This window comes from Lucilia cuprina, chromosome 5, assembly GCF_022045245.1.
Source record: "Lucilia cuprina isolate Lc7/37 chromosome 5, ASM2204524v1, whole genome shotgun sequence".
NCBI lineage: Eukaryota > Metazoa > Arthropoda > Insecta > Diptera > Calliphoridae > Lucilia > Lucilia cuprina.
The window spans coordinates 5,689,459-5,711,534 of NC_060953.1; the positions used below are offsets into that span (position 1 = coordinate 5,689,459).

A 22,076-nucleotide genomic window follows, 5' to 3' on the forward strand; every position below is an offset into this window, starting at 1 on the left:
AGAACAGAACTAGAACAGAACTAGAACAGAACTAGAACAGAACTAGAACAGAATTAGAACAGAACTAGAACAGAACTAGAACAGAACTAGAACAGAACAAGAACAGAATTAAAAAAGAACTAAAACAGAACTAGAACAGAACAAGAACAGAGCTAGAACAGAATTAAAAAAGAACTAGAACAGAACAATATCTGAATTTTTATAAAATTGTGCATAATTAACTTTTATATAAATATTTTTAAAAATTTTTGACCGCTTGAAGATAAATTTGCAATTTGAATTCTAGACACAAACTTTTAAAATTAATAAAGTCACTTTTAACAGTCATGTTAAGTTAACAGAATTGACGTAAAAGCTTTAAAAAATCTATAAATTTAGGAAATTTTAAATTGAAATAATTGTGATATGTTAAATATTTTAGGGAACTTCTGTTAAAACCAGAGCAAAATGATCAACATTAAATAAATGATTTAAGTCCTTTTTCCACTTAAAATAGATAGTGGGCAGAGAAAAAAATATTGGATATCACCTTAGACGGATTCGAAGAAAAACGTAATGGTTAAAAGTGTTTATAGTAGGAATTTTAAAAGAATTTTGTATTTTTTTATACCCTACACCACTATAGTGGGGAGGATATTATACGTTTGTGCTGATGTTTGTAACATACAAAAATATTGGTCCTATGCCCACCTTAAAGTATAACGATCGATTTAGAATCATTTTTTGAGTCGATTAAGACATGTCCATCCGTTCGGTTGGCTGGCTGTCCATGTAAACCTTGTGCGCAAAGTTTACATGGACAGGCCGCAATTTTCAAGATAATTTTATGAAATTTGGACCAAGCATGTTTTTGGGCACGGGGACAAAGCCTATTGAAAATGGTTGAAATCGGTCCATTATTTCACCTAGCCCCCGATCGTAAGGATCGGCGCTTATTTGACACTAGCCCCCATACAAGCCCTCCTTCAAAAAATGTCTTAAACGTCTAAACTTGTAACCATTTGTATCGCAATGAAACTCAACAAAGATAACTGTTATTTAGAAATATATCATTTTCCCAAATTTACCGAGCATCGGCCCATATTTGACCCATATAAAGCCTTATTTAGAAAATTTATTTTTTTATCAATAAATTGCTTAAATTTGGAATTATGGTAATATTCAACATAAAAGTTTCTTTATAAAAAATAAAAATTTTATAAAAAGTTAAATTTTTAAAAATATACTCATGGTGTAGGGTATTTTATGGTCGGCCATGTCCGACTATACTTTTCTACTTGTTTTTCATTCAATTCAATCACTTCAGGCCCACTGTTAACACTTTCGACAATTAGGTATTAGTTTTTATCTAGGATTAACAGAGCTCTGTTAACTTAACATATCACTATTGTCTTAATAGGTTATCTAGAAGTAGTAAGAACTTTAGCTGGTGTAGCATAAGTGATTCAGTTTGAAGTGCTGAAAAGTGATTTAAAAACTTTTGCATTTTACTTTTTAAAATAAGAATTTTTTTGTTTGTTTATTTTTTTTTCCGAATTTTGTCCAATCTCTTATAGACTGATTAATATTAAAATATTTTTTAGGTCGATGATGAAATTGTATTATTTTTAGTTTTTGAAAAAGTATTGTTTATTGAAAATTATTTTATTAAACTGGTGAATTTAGCATGCAATTATAACCATCACATGTATAATTTTGACAAGCTCCATTTGTTTCAGCATAATTATCGAAATTACCCATAATGCAATATTGATCTGCTTCATTGAAATAATACTTAGGACTACAACTACCATCTTCATTAGTTATTTTTCGCCCATTTCTGCAAGTACTGAATTTTGTACAATCATTACTGACGGCATTTACCCAATATGTGGTACTGCCTGTAGTGAATTCACAACGATTACAACCTTTATAGACACGAGCTTTCGTACGATCTACGCAATCCCCAATAAAAACATCAAAATATTGACCATTTGTGCAATGTTCTTTTATCCATTTATAAGTTGTCGATGTCGATGTGGTGTCTTCTTTGCATTCATAATAAACGGAACACGTTAGTTTATCGGGAAGAGGCCCATCATTAGATGATGTACATAATGATTCATCAGGTGCACCTCCGTCTTCACTTACCATACCATTGGTTCTTTCACACATTGTGCCATCATTTTGTAAACACATGCCATTTTTCGTATCGTAAACCTGTCAGTAAAAAAAAAACAATATTTGTTTCTTAAAAGTTTTACTTTTAATCATAATTATTTATACTCACCAAATTGCCTAGACAAATGCCTTTTTGCAGTTTTCCATTATTACACTTTTGCCATTTATTGCAATTTTCGAAATCACCAAAGAATTGACCATTTTGCATAATATCACAAATGTTAAGGACAGGTGTAAAATCACTATTGCTATCGTCATCTGAATTACAAGCGCCATAAATGCAAGAATTGTTAGAGGCGTTAAATATTTGTCCTAGTTGACAGCTACCATTTACTGCTATATTGCCATTTAAACAATAATGCCATTCATTGCAAGCTTTAGAACTGGGAGCAAATGTTCCATCCTTATTTTCGCATGGATTATCTACACTTAAAATGCAGTTTCCCTGTGCCTCAGGTACACAGCCTTGTGTATCTTTATCGAAAACAGTATTAGCGCCGCATTTGACTGGTATTGGTTGGTTATTAAGACCGCATATGTAATAATCTTGACAGGATACCATGCTGGGCATTAACGTACCGATCTTTACAAGTTCACAATATTTGGCCACATTGTATTCAGCATTAACAGTTGCTATTAGCATAATGGCAACACTTGCCAATAAAGTTTTAACTGTAATTACAAAAAAAAAAAAAGAAAAAAATTGAAATAAAAAATATACACATATTTTCAGAAAAACAAATTTTATTTAAATGCTATTTTGTATTTTTTTTTTTGTTTAACACTCACTTATCATTTTTTTAAGAATTATTTAAATTTTTCTTTTCTTTACTAATGTTTCCGTTTGATTTTGAAAGTTACTTTAACACTAACTCTATTTGTTAAAAATTGCTGCCTTTTTATAGGCAATATTTCAACGGATTGATACAAATGTACATAAATACAGAAATATATATACATATATATGTATATATTTTTGGCAAAAAATTTTAATTAATAATAACAAATAACTTATATACTACAGATAAGATGATAAAATGGTCTTACTATTATTCCAAAAACCCTAATAATTTAGACAACAGATAGCCAACAAACATATAGTATATGAGTACGCACAATAGACAGGCAAGGTTAAGAATACTAGAAAAGAATTATAACCAGGTTAGATAAAAAAATATAGCTCGCGATCACTAAACAATTTAAAATCACATTAATACGAGACTTGTTTTTTTTTTGTATTCGCTTTGTAAGTGATATTTACATGTTTTTATATTTTCAATTCGCTTGCGATCGATCGAAAGTTTTTGCAACAAAATTACCTGGAGAAAAATGTTTTTGTTGTTAGATCACTACTGGCTACCACATCGTGATAATGTCTTATTTTGATTATAACCCTTATGTACATACATAAATTCAATTAGACATTTTTTTTTTTGTTATATCATATGTATGAAACATAAAATTTAATTATCTTTTATAAATTTTAACTAATTTTGTTATTAAAATTATAAAACTCGCGATCAATTCGTCTTCATTCGAATTGAGAGCGAGTTCTATTTAACGCTCTTTGAATTTTCAACACTTAACGCGTCTTATTAGCGGAAATATGAAATATTTAAACTGCTTGTGAGCGAATTACTTCCGTTCGCTATACGTACCCCGATTATAACAGAAATAAAAGTAGAGGATAATTAGAACACATGTAGAACAGAACTAAAACTGAAGTGGAACAGAACTAGAAGAGAAATAGAACAGAACTAGAACAGAACTAGAACAGAACTAGAACAGAAATAGAACTAGAACAGAACTAAAACAGAACTAGAACACAAATATAACACAACTAGAACAGAACTAGAACAGAACTAGAATAGAACTAGAACAGAACTAAAACAGAACTAGAACACAAATATAACAGAACTAGAACAGAACGAGAACAGATCTAGAACAGAACTAGAACAGAACTAGAATAGAACTAGAACAGAACTAGAACAGAACTAGAACAGAACTAGAACAGAACTAGAACAGAACTAGAACAAAACTAGAACAGAACTAGAACAGAACTAGAACAGAACTAGAACAGAACTAGAACAGAACTAGAACAGAACTAGAACAGAACTAGAACAGAACTAGAACAGAACTAGAACAGAATTAGAACAGAACTAGAACTAGAACATAACAGAACTAGAACAGAACTAGAACAGAACTAGAACATAACAGAACTAGAACAGTATTAAAACATAATTAAAACCGTATTGGAACAAATTTGGAACATTACTAGTATTTCTGTGTAAATAACTTTTATGTAAACACAAATACATCAATTAAATTTTATTTATATTGCCCCATATTTGATCCTGTCGGTCATGACCGTCTATAATTTCTTATTTGTTTTTATATGTTTATGGCTATGCAACTAACACTATTCCATTGGATAATTCTTAGAAATTCAAAATTATCATTAAAATTTTGTTTTGTCATTCTTTTTAATATATATATTTTTTTTAATTATATTACTAAGATTATCGTAATAGCAATAATGATAAGCCAACTGCTAAGGCATTTCTTATATCCAAAATTATACAAAATTAAATTTTACAGTATTTACTAATTATATAATATTTTTGAATTGTTATTTAATGCGTTAATTAGTTGATTTAAAAAAAAATTGGAGGGTAGTGGGTTGGAAGTTATAAATTATCAAGAAAGTAAAAGTGTTAAATATTTTCATCTAAAACTACAACATATGTATGTATGTACATTAGAGTGCTTCAAGCTTGTATGAAGGAACAAAATTTATCCTACAGGCCGTCCCCCAACTAGGATTGTTCTATGGGTTATAAAAAAAAGTCATGCAAAAAATTAGGTCAATAGGATTACGTTAACTGGTGCCGCAACGGTTCTGAAATTTGAAGATGCATTTACAAGGGGAAAATATGCAATTTTTCCAGTTTTCATAAAAGTTTTGTCATTAAACAATTTGTTTTGCATTTTATTGTAAAAGAATCGTAATGTACACAGAATTAGCGTTACAAAAATATAAAAAACACAAAAATTGGTTGATAAATGTAAAAGTTATTAAAAATTCCCCAGGCAATTATGGTGTCTCAGAGCACTTGAATTCGAAATGTGATAAAAAAATAAACATATTTTTGAAAATATTCTAATCAAACAATTGTATTACTTAAAATACATCTGTAGTTACTTTAATATGAGTTTTTGTTCTTATAGAATAACGTAAACCTGTTCTCAGCTATGGTCGAAAAATTTTCATATTTCAAAATTCCAATTTTAGTTTTTTTGATACTTTGTTAAAAAAAAAAATTCTATATTTTTGGGAGAACTCATAGGGATTTATGGACAACAGATTAGGGAATAAAACAGTAAAAAAATTAGCTTAATACCTCTTATAGTTTGCCTGTACCAGCAATTTGAATTCAGCGGAATTCGAGAAAAACACATTTTTATGTAATATTTTGCAAAATTAGCCATTTCATTAGATTGTTGTGTATTTTAAATGGAACCTTTTGTAAATTTATTAGTTCACATATTTCTAAATAAAAATCAAGAGTTTCGTGCAATGTGGACGCCATTAACCCATAAACTTTAAAGGTCAAAGGTCAAATTTTGTAATATTTACAATTTTTAATGGAAAGTAGTCGAAATTGTTTCTATTTTTAGGTAGATTATCACAAAACTTAAGAAATTTTGTTTATTAACAACCGATATTTACAATAATAGTGAAAAAAATTAATTAACCCTTAAACGGCCTTGGGGTCAAAATGACCCCGATGTTTTAAAAACATGCCAATTTGGACATATTTCAATAAAACCCTTAGTTTTTTTTGAAGCACTCTAATGTACACATATGTAAGTATATATGTATGGGCTTGTCTAAAAATTATTGTCTTACCAAAAAAGAAAAAAAAAATCCCCAAATTATATAGAAATTTTTGTTAATGAAATCTTCGATAACAAAATTTTGGTAAATGTGTGGAAGAAAAATTAAAATTATTTTACTATTTCGAAGATTTAAATGATAAGATTTCAATAATACGAGTACTTACTTAAAAGACACTAGTACTTTAAACCAAGAACATCTATGTTTATTAATAGTTTTAATAATAAAAATTTTCAAGGTTTTTATTAATTTCAAATAAATTTTAAATTAAATACTGAATAGTAGAAAATTTTATATTAAAACCCAACACAACACTATCTATTTTAATTATAGATTTTAAAATATTTTTAAACTTTCACTTAACTTTACTTAATTTCCGACTTAAATCTTTAATTTTTAAAACTTACCACACATTTCGTTTAATTTCACTAGATAAGTTCGCTTAAGTCCTCAAAAAAACAAGCAACCTTTTCGATTCCGTGTTAAAATTACTACTGAACTTATTTGAAAAAAGTTTCTAGGTTTTTATAACAAATCCATGTATTCTCAACAAATCAAATTTATGGGTAAATCTGATATTTCATATTTATTATCTGACAGTTTTGATTTTGATGGATCTGTTTTTTCCATTGACCACCTATATGATTCATCATAGTTGGTCTGTTGAAACTTACTTCATTATATACATACATATAAAACTTTTTGCGTTAATTTAACTTATTGCATATTTGGTACTTTTTGTCTAATTTCAGGTACTATTGGGGTGGTAAAAAGTACTCCGCATAAGGAACAGGTAAAGTTAAATAATTACTATGACTTTGTTTTAAACTTTAAAAATAATATTATTGATAAATGTCAAAAAACTCCTTAAAATTTCTTAATATCTAGAACATAATTAGAACAGAATTAGAACAGAACTAAAACATAACTAGAACACAACTAGAACTGAGCTAGAACAGAACTCGAACAGAACTAGAACATAACTAAAACATAACTAGAACAGAACTAGAACAGAACTAGAACAGAACTAGAACAGAACTAGAACAGAACTAGAACAGAACTAGAACAGAACTAGAACAGAACTAGAACTGAACTAGAACAGAACTAGAACAGAACAAGAACAGAACTAGAACAGAACTAGAACAGAACTAGAATTTGATTAGAAACGAAATTTAAACAAAAATTTAATTAAAATTTTATGAAAAATATTATTAATTTATTACATAAATAAAATACAACAAAGAACAAAATTTAAGGCGCACAAGCTGCAAAGCTGACAACCTGGGGTGTACAACCTTGGGTACGCTCATCAAAATAATGATCTTTGGGACAGGAATTTCGTACACCAGCCACACCATTTTGACACAAGACATACGAACTGCAATCTCCAGCAACATTAACATATTTATTACCCATACCCTCACAACGATCCAGAGAACATTTTACATTTAAACGATTGCGACACGAAAGTGTGTTCGAATCGAAGAAGGTACCCGCTGCACAAGTAAAATGTTCTGGCTTACGATCGTGAGTATCATTAGACATTTGGCGGCAGAAATAATAACCGCTGCAGGAATGATCATCAGGAACAGGACCAACACGATCCACACATACCTTAAGTTCTGGTTCGGGTTTTTGAGCTGTAGGCAAACAGACAGCTTCTTCCAAAGGCACACAATTACCTTCTACATAATCCCAGGCAAAATTTTTATTACAGGAATGGGTGGAGAGCACACCCTTTTGACATTGACTATATTTAGAGCAATCGTCTTGATGGGCAAAGAACATATTGTCGGGCAAAGACAAGCAGAGAGGATTGCTGCCATTTTTGTTTATACCTAGGGGGCACTTATATTGATGTTGATAAACACAAGCCTTGTTATCGGGATCAAATACTAAATTTTGAGGGCAAACTGATTTAATTTCTACACCATTTTGACAATAGATGTAACCACGGCAATTGTTCTCATCTACTAAGAATGAGCCTTCAGTTGCCGAAGAACAACGATTTTTGGTGCTAATTTCAAAAGGACACTGAACATTCTCCTTATTATCACATTTGCCCGTATTTTTATTAAAGTACATGCCAACAACACAAGAACCCTTTTCCATATCAGTTGCTCCTATAGTACTGGGACATTTTAACCATTCTGTACAACTATTGGGCTGTAGAATTGTGGTATTGGGTGCCAAGGAACACAACAAATCTATGTTAATGGACTGGGCTGCCAGAAGGCTAAACAATGAGCCAGTCATAAGGAAAAGAAAATTGACTGAAAACAGGCAAGGGGAAATTATATTTAGGAGAATTTTTTTTTATTCTAAAATGAAGTTCTCTTTTACCTTTAAACATTTCGTAGTTAATCGTGATGAACTCGTGTTACTGTTTGACTTAAGGACTATTCAATACTGATGCTTTGTATTGCAGATATTTTATCTTTAAATAAGAAAAAAAATATTCAGATAAATTATTCATGTTGAAACACATTTCAATTTTTCATTAAAATTTTGTTGTAGTTACATTTTATAGATAATATCAATTATTATGTTTTTTTATACCCTACACCACTATAGTGAGGAGGGTATTATACGTTTGAGCTGATGTTTGTAACACATAAAAATATTGATCCAATACCCACTTTAAAGTATACCGATCGATTCAGAATCATTTTTTGAGTCGATTAAGACATGTCCGTCTGTCCGGCTGGCTGTCCATGTAAACCTTATGCGCAAGGTACAGGCCGCAATTTTCAAGATAATTTGATGAAATTTGGACCAAGCATGTTTATGGGAACGTAGCCTATTGAGAATGGTTGAAATCGGTCCATTATTTCACCTAGCTCCCATACTACCGTACCTCCCGATTTGAACTTTTTATGCCATAATTACATCAAATATTCTGCTATCTCTCCAAAAATTTTCACAAATAAATTTTATATAAGTATAAATGACACTGCAGATTTTCGTAAGGATTGGCCCTAGGATTTGACCCTAGCCCCCATACAAACCATCCTTCAAAAAATGTCTTAAACGTCTAAAATTGACTTGTAACCATTTGTATCGCAATGAAACTCAACAAAACTAACTGTTATTTAACAATATATCCTTTTCCCAAATTTACCGAGGATCGGCCCATATTTGACCCATATAAAGCCTCATTTAGAAAATTTATTTTTTTTTTATCAATAAAATACTTAAATATTTTGGAATTATGGTAATATTCAACATAAAAGTTTCTTTATAAAATATAAAAATTTTATAAAAAGTTAAAATTTAAAAAATATACTCATGGTGTAGGGTATTATATGGCCGGCCATGACCGACTATACTTTTCTACTTGTTTTATAATATTTTCTTATGTTTGTTTGTTTAAAGCTTCCGGTAACCCTTAAAATCTGGCCAGACTTTTAAGAGCCAAAAGCACCAAAGTACTTCTAAGCGGGTAAAAAATGTACCCTTTTATTAAAATTTTATTTTAATCAATATTTTTTTTTCTAAGAAATTTCTATTTTATCTTCTATTTTTACGTATTTTTACGTAAAAATTTGTTTGTTTTTGCCAAGTTTTAGAACTCATGTTCTCGACAACTAGCACATGCCCAAAATATCAATACTATTTTCATTATTTATTTATTTATTTGCCCAAATACTAGTACTTTAGATAATATTTATTTTTTAATTCATACACAAATTTTGTTACTATTTATCTTCTAAACAAACCTTATCTTTTTCTTACCATCTTAACTTGAGAACATTATCAATTTTTAAAAAATATGTTTTTAGGCTGACTAATACCAAAAAAAAAAAACCCTTAAAAAATTTTGTTTTGCCACTTGCTAACATATTATGCTTGCCTTGTAATTTGCTCTAAAGAAAACTAGATCATAAAATTCTATAAATTTCTTTTAACAATTTTCACTTAATAAATAATTAAAAATAAATTATTAAATCATTAAGACCCAACATATGGTATAATTATTCAAAAATAGCTGCTTATTATAAAGGCTCAATAATTTGATGGACATTATAGTTTAAAAATCAAATTGGGTATGCGAGCCAAATACGAGATTTGCGTGCAGTGTTATCATAACAATTTACGATTTAAAAATTTATAAAATTACTTAAGGTTTTATGCAATAAGTAATTTTAATTGTAAAAAATTGACTTTTTACAACTTTAAATATCAATGCCCAATTGGAAATTTACGGACTATGGGCAATGAAATGCTCAATATGAAATCAGTTCTAAGTTTGTTCTGTTCTTGTTCAATGCAAGATATGTTATAGGCTAATTCTAGTTCAGTTTTAGTTCAGTTCTAGTAATGTTTAAGTTCTAGTTCTAGTTCAGTTGTAGTTCAGTTCTAGTTCAGAACCAGTTCAGTTCTAGTTCTGTTCTAGTTCTGTTCTAGTTCTGTTCTAGTTCTGTTCTAGTTCTGTTCTAGTTCTGTTCTAGTTCTGTTCTAGTTCTGTTCTAGTTCTGTTCTAGTTCTGTTCTAGTTCTGTTCTAGTTCTGTTCTAGTTCTGTTCTAGTTCTGTTCTAGTTCTGTTCTAGTTCTGTTCTAGTTCTGTTCTAGTTCTGTTCTAGTTCTGTTCTAGTTCTGTTCTAGTTCTGTTCTAGTTCTGTTCTAGTTCTGTTCTAGTTCTGTTCTAGTTCTGTTCTAGTTCTATTCTAGTTCCATTCTAGTTCTATTCTAGCTCAGTTCTAGCTCTGTTCTAGTTCTGTTCTAGTTCTGTTCTAGTTCTGTTCTAGTTCTGTTCTAGTTCTGTTCTAGTTCTGTTCTAGTTCTGTTCTAGTTCTGTTCTAGTTCTGTTCTAGTTCTGTTCTAGTTCTGTTCTAGTTCTGTTCTAGTTCTGTTCTAGTTCTGTTCTAGTTCTGTTCTAGTTCTGTTCTAGTTCTGTTCTAGTTCTGTTCTAGTTCTGTTCTAGTTCTGTTCTAGATCTGTTCTAGATCTGTTCTAGTTCTGTTCTAGTTCTGTTCTAGTTCTGTTCTAGTTCTGTTCTAGTTCTGTTCTAGTTCTGTTCTAGTTCTGTTCTAGTTCTGTTCTAGTTCTGTTCTAGTTCTGTTCTAGTTCAGTTCTAGTTCAGTTCTAGTTCAGTTCTAATAAATTAATTTTAACTTACTCATTGTTTGGAAGAGACTTTATTAGTGACTGAGATAAACAATTAACACCTGGTTTTACATGTATTAGCATTTAGATAAAATCCTCTATTTTTTATTTATCATATTTATATATCTTTTATTGTTATTTTATCATCAGTTATGGGTTGAAGTTTAGACATTCGCAAAAATATTGCATTTAAACAATATCGATGAACTTGTCTTATCACCTAAAGTAAAATAGATCATAAAGTTTTAAGAACGATTTTACCATTAAAGAATCGTTAAAAATAAATTATTAAATCAGGAAATTACTTCGATTGGGGTTCAATAATTATTAAAAATAGATGATTATTATAAAATCAAAGTGTATGGAAATAACTACGTAAGAAAATTTTTTAGGGAGGCTAATAAATATCATTGATAAGGGAGCTGAGGTAGTAGGCGTCAGTCAATTATATTTATGTTAACAGGTATTATCAGTGTCAAATAATGGTGTTGAATTTCTACCTTTTTTAAACTGATAAACATTCTCTAAAGAATTTTAAATGGACAGAATATACATATTTGCAAAAGTGTTTAACTAAATATTATCTTGAATAAAATGTTAGTTTGCGACGACTTGGGAAATACATACAATTATAATTTAGTGAGAGTTTAATGTTAGTTCAGCTAAGTTCTAGACTTTTTCTAAATCAGTTTTAGTTCAGTTCTAGTTCAGTTCTAGTTAAGTTCTAGTTCAATTCTAGTTCAGTTCTAGTTCAGTTCTAGTTTAGTTTTAGTTCAGTTTTAGTTAAGTTCTAGTTCAGTTCTAGTTCAGTTCTAGTTCAGTTCTAGTTCAGTTCTAGTTCAGTTCTAGTTCAGTTATACTTCTAGTTAAGTTCTAGATCAGTTTTAGTTTAGTTCTAATTCAGTTCTTGTTCAGATCTTGTTCAGTTCTATTTAAGTTCAAGTCCAGTTCTAGTTCTAGTTCAGTTCTGGTTCAGTCCTAGTTCAGTCCTAGTTCAGTTCTGGTTCAGTTCTAGTTCAGTTCTAGTTCAGTTCTAGTTCAGTTCTAGTTCAGTTCTAGTTCAGTTCTAGTTCAGTTCTAGTTCAGTTCTAGTTCAGTTCTAGTTCAGTTCTAGTTCAGTTCTAGTTCAGTTCTAGTTCAGTTCTTTTGTAGTCTTTATAACGCCTCATTAACTTCATCCTCTTGTCATTGAATCTTATTGAATTCTCCTAATATTTCAAGAAATTAATCAGGAATCCCTTTATTCCCAAACAGTTAAATCTGTCTCAACAATCTGTCAAATCTCTGTCAACTTAGTACTCCTTGTGGTCGCAACAGCGTGCGCTGCTGCTGTGGAATTTAATCCCGACCTATTATGTACCTATATAGCCAACAATACCAAAATTAAGGATCCCTCGGCTTGCAATAAATACATAACATGTGTAAACCAAAAACCGTTACCCGGTATTTGTGAGGGTGACCTGTTCTACGATCGCAATACAGGTAGTTGTGTACCACCCAATACTGTTAAGTGTTATTCCAGTAACCCCTGTGCGGCTACACCCGGGGTTGATGGTTTTGTTTCCGATCCTTATTCCTGCAGTGGCTATTTCTATTGTAAAAATGGTAAGGGTTCACATGGTGCCTGCTCCAGTGGCATGAATTTCAATCCCAACACCAAGAATTGCATTCGAAATTATACCTGCGAGGTGAAAATATTACCCGAAGACTATTGTAATATTGTACCAGATGGTGTATTCATTAAAGTACCAAATTCCTGCAATGCCTATCAAATGTGTTGGCATGGGGAGTTAATAAATGGCACATGTCCTGATACATTTTATTTTAATGCTTTCAAAGGTGATTGTGATTATCCCACAAATGTGGATTGTATGGAAACTACAACATTGGCGCCAAAAATACCCGAAAATCTGAAATGTACCAAGGCGGGAGTTTTCATATCGGATGGTGTTAGCTGTAACGGTTATTATTACTGTAAGGGCCACTCTGACGGCAATATAGAACTTATACATGGTGAATGTCCTTTCGAAAGATTTTTCGATCCTAGTAATGATGGCGAGTGTGTGTTGCGCACAAATATTACTTGTCCTTACAATCGTTGCGTTACTTTGGGCTATCACAATATACAATTGGCCAATATTGATGATGATGGTTGCAGGGGTTTTTGGTTGTGTCAAGAGGGAGAGATTATCGGTCGAACAGAGTGTCCTAATGGCATGTATTTTGATGAACTGCTGCAATTGTGCACACATGAGGTGGTAAACTATCCAGCATGTGCGAAATTAGACACAACTTTAAGACCATTGACGGGGACCACGGAAATCATAAGTACTACAGAGTATAGTGTATTTAACAATGAATGAGGAAGTGGAGCTGTCGCAGAGGAGCGCTTTTGTCAGCATATAAGAATATTTATTTTTTTACTTTTTTATAATAAAATGAAAAAAAAAAAAAACATATGCTTAACATTTTATCTTAAAATTAATAATCTAGATCTATTTCAAAGCATTTGTTCTGTTCTAGTTCAGTTCTATTTCTGTTCTAGTTCACTTCTAGTTCAGTTTCAGTTCAGTTCTAGTTCAGTTCTAGTTCAGTTCTAGTTCAGTTCTAGTTCAGTTCTAGTTCAGTTCTAGTTCAGTTCTAGTTCAGTTCTAGTTCTGTTCTAGTTCTGTTCTAGTTCAGTTCTAGTTCAGTTCTAGTTCAGTTCTAGTTCAGTTCTAGTTCAGTTCTTGTTTAGTTCTAGTTCAGTTCTAGTTCAGTTCTAGTTCAGTTCAGTTCTAGTTCAGTTCTAGTTCAGTTCTAGTTCAGTTCTAGTTCTAGTTCAGTTCTAGTTCAGTTCTAGTTCTGTTCTAGTTCAGTTCTAGTTCAGTTCTAGTTCAGTTCTAGTTCAGTTCTAGTTCAGTTCTTGTTTAGTTCTAGTTCAGTTCTAGTTCAGTTCAGTTCTAGTTCAGTTCAGTTCTAGTTCAGTTCAGTTCTAGTTCAGTTCTAGTTCAGTTCTAGTTCAGTTCTAGTTCAGTTCTAGTTCAGTTCTATTTCAGTTCTAATTCAGTTCAAGTTCAGTTCAAGTTCAGTTCAAGTTCAGTTCAAGTTCAGTTCAAGTTCAGTTCAAGTTCAGTTCAAATTCAGTTCAAGTTCAGTTCAAGTTCAAGTTCAAGTTCAGTTCTAGTTCAGTTCGAGTTCAGTTCAAGTTCAGTTCAAGTTCAGTTCAAGTTCAGTTCAAGTTCAGTTCAAGTTCAGTTCAAGTTCAGTTCAAGTTCAGTTCATGTTCAGTTCAAGTTCAGTTCAAGTTCAGTTCAAGTTCAGTTCAAGTTCAGTTCAAGTTCAGTTCAAGTTCAGTTCAAGTACAGTTCAAGTTCAGTTCAAGTTCTGTTCAAGTTCAGTTCAAATTCAGTTCAAGTTCAGTTCAAGTTCAGTTCAGTTCAGTTCAGTTCAGTTCAAGTTCAGTTCAAGTTCAGTTCAAGTTCAGTTCAAGTTCAGTTCAAGTTCAGTTCAAGTTCAGTTCAAGTTCAGTTCAAGTTCAGTTCAAGTTCAGTTCAAGTTCAGTTCAAATTCAGTTCAAGTTCAGTTCAAGTTCAGTTCAAGTTCAGTTCAAGTTTAGTTCAAGTTCAGTTCAAGTTCAGTTCAAGTTCAGTTCAGTTCAAGTTCAGTTCAAGTTCAGTTCAAGTCCAGTTCTAGTTCTAGAAACTGGAATGAATATCAGAATTTCATTTTCAATATATTATTTTTATTAAAGATATGATCTTATTATTTACTACATAGTATTAAGCCATACAAGCAGCATAATTTACCACCTGAGGTGTGCAACCTTGAGTGCGTTCATCGAAATAATAGCTATTGGGACAAGTGCCATTGGTAAATGGTGTACCATTTTGGCATAAAATATATTTTCTACAATCACCGGCCATATTCACGTACTTATTGCCCATGCCTTCACAACGATTCAATGTACATTTCACATTCAAACGATCGCGACACGAGTTGGTCTGTTGGTCGAAGAAGCTACCAGCAGGACAATTAAAATGTTCTGGTTTACGATCATGTGTATCATTGGACATTTTCTTGCAGAAATAATAACCACTGCATGAAATGCCATCCGAGATTGGACCTACTCTGTTGATACAAACTTTAAGTTCTGGTTCGGGTTTCTTGGCCGATGGTAAACAGACCACATTATCAATAGAGACGCAAGTACCCTTGACATAATCCCAAGCATAACTGCTATTACAGGAGTAGGTTTGCATCTCACCATTTGTACACTGGCTGTATTTGGTGCAATCCTGTTTATCGGCAAAGAACAAACCATCGGGCAAGGATTTGCACAAGGCATTATTCTCGGCTGAGGGCTTCGATACGGGACACTTGTATTGACTCTCGTAAACGCAGGATTTGCTAATGGGATTGAATACCAAATTGCTAGGACAATAGGATTTTATTTCTTCACCCTTATTGCAGTAAATATAAGCATTGCATTCATCCTTAACGGCCACAAAGGAATCATCAGCTTCACCAGTGCACACATTTTTGGATCTCGATTCAAACGGACACTCAACCGTATCTTTGTATTCACATTTACCCGTATCCTTATTGAAATACAAACCAAACACACAAGAACCATCTTCCATATCGCTGGCACCGGGACTGCTGGGACATCTTAACCAATCCGAACAGCTATTGGGCTGCAAAATCAAGGCATTGGGTGCCAAAGAACACAACTCATCGACATTGATGTGTTGTTGGGCGGAAATAAAGCCAAACAAGGAGATGGATAAAATGAAAACAAATTTCGCTGAAATTGTTTTTAACATTTTTCATAAATTTATTTTATTTTCTTACTTTTTTTTCAATTATTTACCTATCATTTTGATTGATTTTTGTGTAAATCTCCTGGTCTCTTCTTTTATGCTCCTTTTAATTTTATTTCTTTTAGCGAATATCTACTGTCGGCGTTTCTGGCTCCTAAGTGTTTTATTTTCTAAGTAATTTCCACAACTGATGCTTCTGTTTGAAGATTTTCTTTAAATAAGCAAAAAATTCTTGCCGATTTCATTAAATTTATTATTTTTCAATTATTTTGATTTATTTTTGAAATTTTTGGTATTTTTTTTTATCTCTAGATATATTTTTAAGATAATGTTTAACGTTGATGTTTTCTGTAAAAGATAAATACCGTAAAATTTCATTGGAAACATTTTTATTATTTTTTTTTATTATTTTCTACTTCATTGATTGTTGTGTTGCGATATGACCTCGTACAAGGTTTTAGTTTAGTGATATGGAATTTTTTGTTATAAAAATCATAAAAAGAAGGAATTTTAAGAAAGTTTTCTTTAAAAAAAAGCTAAGAGTTAAGAAAGCTATTTCTTTAAAAAAAAATTACAATTTTTACTTAAATTTCTCATAAAACTTAAATTGCAGTGAGTTTTTTAGGAAACATTTTATTATTTCATTGTAATAAGAAAAGGTAGTAGAAATACTACCTTTTTTAATTGCTTTCTTTTACTTAAGTTTCTTATAAAACTTATTTTAAATTAATATTTAGTGATTTTTTTTCTGGAAAATTTTCATTATTTCATAGTAATAAGAAAAGGTAGTAGAAATACTACTTTTTTTAAATGTAATAAAATTGCTTTCTTTCACTTAAGTTTCTTATAAAACTTATAATGGAGTAAATTTTTTATAAAAAAAATTTATTCTTTGGTTGCAATAAGAAAAGGTAGTAGAAATACTACTTTTTTAAATGTAATAAAACTGCTTTCTTTTACTTAAGTTTCTTATAAAACTTATTTTAAATTAATATTTAGTGATTTTTTTTTTGGAAAATTTTCATTATTTGATAGTAATAAGAAAAGGTAGTAGAAATACTACTTTTTTAAATGCAACAGAAATTGCTTTATTTTACTTCAGTTTCTTATAAAACTTATAGTGGAGTAAATTTTTTACGAAAAATTCATTATTTCATTGTAATAAGAAAAGGTAGTAGAAATACTACCTTTTTTTAAATGCATAAAAATTGCTTTCTTTTACTTAAGTTTCTTATAAAACTTATTTTAAATTATTATTTAGTGATTTTTTTTAGGAAAATTTTCATTATTTGATAGTAATAAGAAAAGGTAGTAGAAATACTACCTTTTTTAAAATGCAACAAAAATTGCTTTCTATCACTTCAGTTTCTTATAAAACTTATAATAGAGTAAATTTTTTACGAAAAATTTCATTCTTTGGTTGCAATAAGAAAAGGTAGTAGAAATACTACCTTTTTTAAAATGCTTTCTTTCACTTCAGTTTCTTATAAAACTTATTTTAAATTAATATTTAGTGATTTTTTTTTAGGAAAATTTTCATTATTTCATAGTAATAAGAAAAGGTAGTAGAAATACTACTTTTTTAAAATGCAATAAAAATTGCTTTCTTTCACTTGAGTTTCTTATAAAACTTATAATGGAGTAAATTTTTTACGAAAAATTTCATTGTTTCATTGTAATAAGAAAAGGTAGTAGAAATACTACCTTTTTTAAAATGCATCAAAATTGCTTTCCTTTACTTAAGTTTCTTATAAAACTTATAATGGAGTAAATTTTTTATAAAAAATTTTTATTCTTTGGTTGCAATAAGAAAAGGTAGTAGAAATACTACCTTTTTTAAAATGCATCAAAATTGCTTTCTTTTACTTAATTTTCTTATAAAACTTATTTTAAATTATTATTTAGTGATTTTTTTTAGAAAATTTTCATTATTTGATAGTAATAAGAAAAGGTAGTAGAAATACTACTTTTTTAAAATGCATCAAAATTGCTTTCTTTTACTTAAGTTTCTTATAAAACTTATAGTGGAGTAAATTTTTTAAGAAAAATTCATTATTTATTTGTAATAAGAAAAGTTAGTAGAAATACTACTTTTTTTAAATGAAACTATCTTTTACTTAAGTTTCTTATAAAACTTATTTTAAATTATTATTTAATGATTTTTTTTTTAGGAAAATTTTCATTATTTGATAGTAATAAGAAAATGTAGTAGAAATACTAATTTTTTTTTAAAAAAATTTGTAAATATGGCTTATTTTTACTAGAATTTCTTATAAAACTTATTTGGAATTAAAATAGAATAATTTTTTTTTTATTGAAAATGTTCATTGTTTTGTTATGTTTGTTAAAAGGTAGTAGACATACTACTTTATTTTTTTTTTTTTTTTGAAAAATATAACAAAATTACTTTTTTTTAACATTTAGTTGTAATTTAAAATTTCTTTCAAATTATAATGATATTATATTTTTATAAAATATTTTAATTTTTTTTGTTGTTGTTTTGTTAAAAGGTAGTAGAAATACTAGTTTGAAATTAAAATTTATTATTTTTACTCTATTGCATGTTATTGCAAGGTTTTAATAAAATTTTATTTTAGATACATAAATATGTATGCGATTACTTGTGATATTTAGTAGTAGAAAAAGACATCTACTACCTTTTAGGAGATAAACGATAATTAAGTAAAAAAAAAATTCAAATTAAATTAGCAGTGTGAAGTTATTGTTAGATTTTTATTATTGTTTTTTTTGTGTTTTTTTTTCAATAACATTTGTTTTATAAAATAAATATTAAGATGTTTGGTTTATGTCGCAGGACTCATACACAAAGTTTATAAGTTACGGATTTGGGTGATGTTTTCTCACATGTTCCAGAAACTTCGTTAAAGAATGGGTAATTTTTATCAGTGCATGGTAAACCAATATATCCTCCATAATTATATGCCATTCCTTGTGAAGTTTCATTTTTACAAATTAAGTAATTTTTACATTCTGTGTCAATAGCGCCAACAAATTCCCGATTCAAATTACCACAACGGTCAAAAGTACATGCGAATGTAAAGGGGGTAACACATTTTCCATTATTAAAATGTAAACCCTTTGGACATTTGCCCCAAATGCCGGGTCCATTTTTAGATGTACATTTGTAATAACCCATACAAGTTTGGCCATCAGGATAATATATTGGATTTTCTTCAGTAGGGTTACCCGCATTAACTTGACATACAAAATTGTTGTCAGCTAAGTTCTCTATAACACCCAGACCAATGTCTGGATTAGGACTAGAAGCTAAACAAGGATTGGTTTTTTGACACCCACCAAGTTGTTTATTAAAGTAACCATCTGTACATGTACCTTCAGTACCTTTACCATCGAGGCAACTAATGTATCCCCCACAATTATTAGGATTACCAACAAATACTGCATTGGGTACCAAACGGCAAATCGAATCAGCAGTACATTCAGGCTTTTCGAAAGCATATACACATTTAATATTTTTACTATCAAAGAGCTGGAATTCGGGACAAGTTGTGCAAGAGGCTTTTTTATTAGAACAATAGCAATAACCATTACAATTGGTTGGATCAGCCACAAAGGTGTTATCAGTTGCATTCAAGCAAGCATTCTTACTATCGAAAATGCATTTAACATTTGCGGGACTATCGCAAATACCCAGTTTATGATTATACAGATAGCCATCGGGACATTTACCAGTACCCACTAACTGATTATTTTTACAATAGCCATAGCTTTGACAAGAATTTGGATCGGCAATAAAACCATCGGGGGTATATTCACAAGTCTCACTCATGCTATAGATAGCTGAAGTTTTGCCGATAACGGCTACCATAAGCAGGAGACATCCTGTTGTTATTTGTAGTTCTAAAAAGAGTATTAATATAAAGAAAAAAAAATAAATAAAATCTCATAATATTGTTATTTTGTTAAAAGGTAGTAGAAATACTACTATTTTTTAATTGCTTATTTTTACTAAAATTTCATGTAAAACTTATTAAAAATTTAAATTGAATTTTTTTCTCTTTCTGAAAAATCTATTTTTTTGTTATATTTTAAAAAGTTATTAAAAATACTACTATTTTTTTTAAATCTAACAAATTTACTAATTTTCCTTAAAATTTCTCAAAAAACTTATATGAAACTTTAATGAAATGATTTTATTTTTTTAAATAGTAGTAAAAATACTACTTTTAAAAAAAAACTAACAAATTTACTTATTTTTCTTAAATTTCCTTAAAAAAAACTATTTAAATAGTTTTTTATTAAAAATTTCATTATTTTTTTTAATATATAAAAAAAGGTAGTAAAAATACTACTTTTTAACAAAATGTATCTAACAAAATTATTTTTATTTCTCAAAAAAAAAAAAAACTTATTTAAAACTATAATGGAATGATATTTTGCTAAAAAATTTTCATTATCTTGTTATGTGATTAAAAGGTAGTAGAAATACTACTTTTTTTAAAAATCTAAGAAATTTATTAATTTTCCTAAAAATTTCTCAAAAAACTTATATGAAACTATAATGAAATGATTTTTTTTTAATGAAAAATTTCATTACTTTTTTTATATTAAAAAAAATAGTAGTAAAAATACTACTTTTTTAAAATATGTCTAAATTAATTATTTTTGTAAAATTTTAACAAAAAAATTATAATGAAATGTTATTTTTATAAAAAAAATCCCATTATTTTGTTATGTGGTAAAAAGGTAGCAGAAATACTACTTTTTTTTAATATCTCAAAATGGTTTATTTTTCTAAAAAAAAAAACTTTTTTAAAACTATAATGGTTTTAAAGAAAAATTAAATTTTTTTTCAATTTGTTAAAAGGTAGTAAAACTACTACTTTTTTTAAAAAAAAAACCTGTCAAGCTTGACAATTTTTTAAAAAATATCATATAAAATTCATTTAAAATTAAAATAGAAAGATTTTTTTATGAAAAATAATACAATATAAAAAGGTAGTAAAAAATACTACTTTTTTCCGAAAATTTATCAAAATAACTTATTTTTACTAAAAATTCCATTTAAATTATTATAGATTAAAAAAATCCATTTAAAGTTTGTGAAATATAAAAGAAATTTTTCATAAATTTAGTAGTAGAAAAATACTACTTTTTTTCAATTAAAATTAAAATTTTTCTTTAGATTCACATTTTAATCCAAAATTAAGTTATATATTTTTCTTTAAATTTAGTCCTCTTTCTTTGCACTTAAATAGTTTTTTTTTTCTTTCTTTTTGACACACAAACACACCTTTCATTGCAAAACTTAGTAAACTCTGTTTTTTTATTATGATTTTAAATCGTATTCAGCTGATGACACCGGACAAATTGTGACTGATTTTTTGTCACCATTTGAGCGGTTTAAATACTAAAAAAAAAAACACAGTATTTACGAAATCAAAACCAAATATGTTTTTTTTGATAAAGTTTTCCAAAAATTAATAAAAAAAACGTTTTTTAAACATGTATTTTTTATTTCTTTACATTTTAATCAATTGACAAGATTAGCTAAACAATAATGCCATCATTGATAATTTTGTATGAACGAAAAAAAATATATACAAATTTTATTGATTGATTTTTTTTTGTCTAAAGTAGCAACTTTAACCGATAAACAAGAAAACTACAAAGGTTTCTTAGACTCAATTATCTAAAATATACATTTTTCTAATTTCCTTTTTGTTTTGCAAAAAAATCTAAACAATGAAAAAGATAGTAGTTTCATATTTTTGTCATTAACTTGTTTTAAATTTTGGTACTTCTTTACAGTTTGTTCTAGTATTTGTTATCTTAGGCTGGTTGAATTAAAAATGTATTTATTTAATTTATATATTTTTCGTTGAAAAATTTATTCCCTGTTTATCTTAGAAAAAAATAGCATTCAAAAAGAAAGTTTCTAGAGATTTTGCCTTTAAAATATGTAAGAAGTATATTTGTTCTAAGTATTATTAAAAGGTAGTAGAAAAACGACTTTTTGTTATAGATAGGTAGATAGGTAGATAGATAGATAGATAGATAGATAGATAGATAGATAGATAGATAGATAGATAGATAGATAGATAGATAGATAGATAGATAGATAGATA

At 28.9% G+C, this 22,076-nt stretch overlaps 6 protein-coding genes across 11 annotated transcripts in view; 2 read left to right on the top strand and 4 right to left on the bottom strand.

The window, feature by feature from the left end:
- LOC111683379 (signal transducer and activator of transcription B-like) overlaps positions 1-22,076 on the top strand; it is a 158,485-nt gene that overhangs the window by 16,665 nt on the left and 119,744 nt on the right. For all 5 annotated transcript variants that reach the window (XM_046952782.1, XM_046952783.1, XM_046952784.1 and 2 more), the window contains one exon: positions 6,811-6,851. The gene's annotated coding sequence lies outside the window, so the exon portion shown is untranslated. The remainder of the gene's footprint in view (positions 1-6,810; positions 6,852-22,076) is intronic.
- LOC111688892 (peritrophin-48-like) lies at positions 1,486-6,562 on the bottom strand. Of its 2 annotated transcripts, none has more exons than XM_023451392.2 (3): positions 6,466-6,562; positions 2,270-2,832; positions 1,486-2,199 (listed from the first exon to the last, which is right to left on the bottom strand). In XM_023451392.2, the coding sequence occupies exons 1-3, from the start codon at positions 6,470-6,472 to the stop codon at positions 1,648-1,650; spliced, it is 1,122 nt and encodes a 373-aa protein (XP_023307160.2). In that variant the 5' UTR covers positions 6,473-6,562; the 3' UTR covers positions 1,486-1,647. The 2 variants fall into 2 exon arrangements, with proteins under 2 accessions (XP_023307160.2, XP_023307159.2); XM_023451391.2 differs by lacking the exon at positions 6,466-6,562 and adding an exon at positions 2,950-3,030.
- On the bottom strand, positions 7,310-8,448 carry LOC111688890 (peritrophin-44-like). The gene is made up of 2 exons (XM_023451389.2): positions 8,402-8,448; positions 7,310-8,331 (listed from the first exon to the last, which is right to left on the bottom strand). The coding sequence occupies exons 1-2, from the start codon at positions 8,409-8,411 to the stop codon at positions 7,310-7,312; spliced, it is 1,032 nt and encodes a 343-aa protein (XP_023307157.2). The 5' UTR covers positions 8,412-8,448.
- LOC111686914 (peritrophin-44) lies at positions 11,618-13,558 on the top strand. Its single transcript, XM_046951380.1, has 2 exons — positions 11,618-11,627; positions 12,419-13,558. Exons 1-2 carry the CDS (start codon positions 11,618-11,620, stop codon positions 13,525-13,527), a joined length of 1,119 nt encoding a protein of 372 aa, XP_046807336.1. The 3' UTR covers positions 13,528-13,558.
- LOC111686909 (peritrophin-48-like) lies at positions 14,867-16,154 on the bottom strand. The gene is made up of 2 exons (XM_023449296.2): positions 16,017-16,154; positions 14,867-15,950 (listed from the first exon to the last, which is right to left on the bottom strand). Exons 1-2 carry the CDS (start codon positions 16,021-16,023, stop codon positions 14,926-14,928), a joined length of 1,032 nt encoding a protein of 343 aa, XP_023305064.2. The 5' UTR covers positions 16,024-16,154; the 3' UTR covers positions 14,867-14,925.
- LOC111686908 (peritrophin-44-like) lies at positions 18,542-21,335 on the bottom strand. The gene is made up of 2 exons (XM_023449295.2): positions 21,242-21,335; positions 18,542-19,848 (listed from the first exon to the last, which is right to left on the bottom strand). The coding sequence occupies exons 1-2, from the start codon at positions 21,246-21,248 to the stop codon at positions 18,785-18,787; spliced, it is 1,071 nt and encodes a 356-aa protein (XP_023305063.2). The 5' UTR covers positions 21,249-21,335; the 3' UTR covers positions 18,542-18,784.

What these genes read in the sequence shown, in the direction of transcription:
- LOC111688892 (XM_023451392.2), bottom strand. An exon ending in GCATTTGTCTAGGCAATTTG is followed by an intron (nt 2,200 to 2,269) that starts GTGAGTATAAAT and finishes TTTTACTGACAG; the next exon opens with GTTTACGATACGAAAAATGG.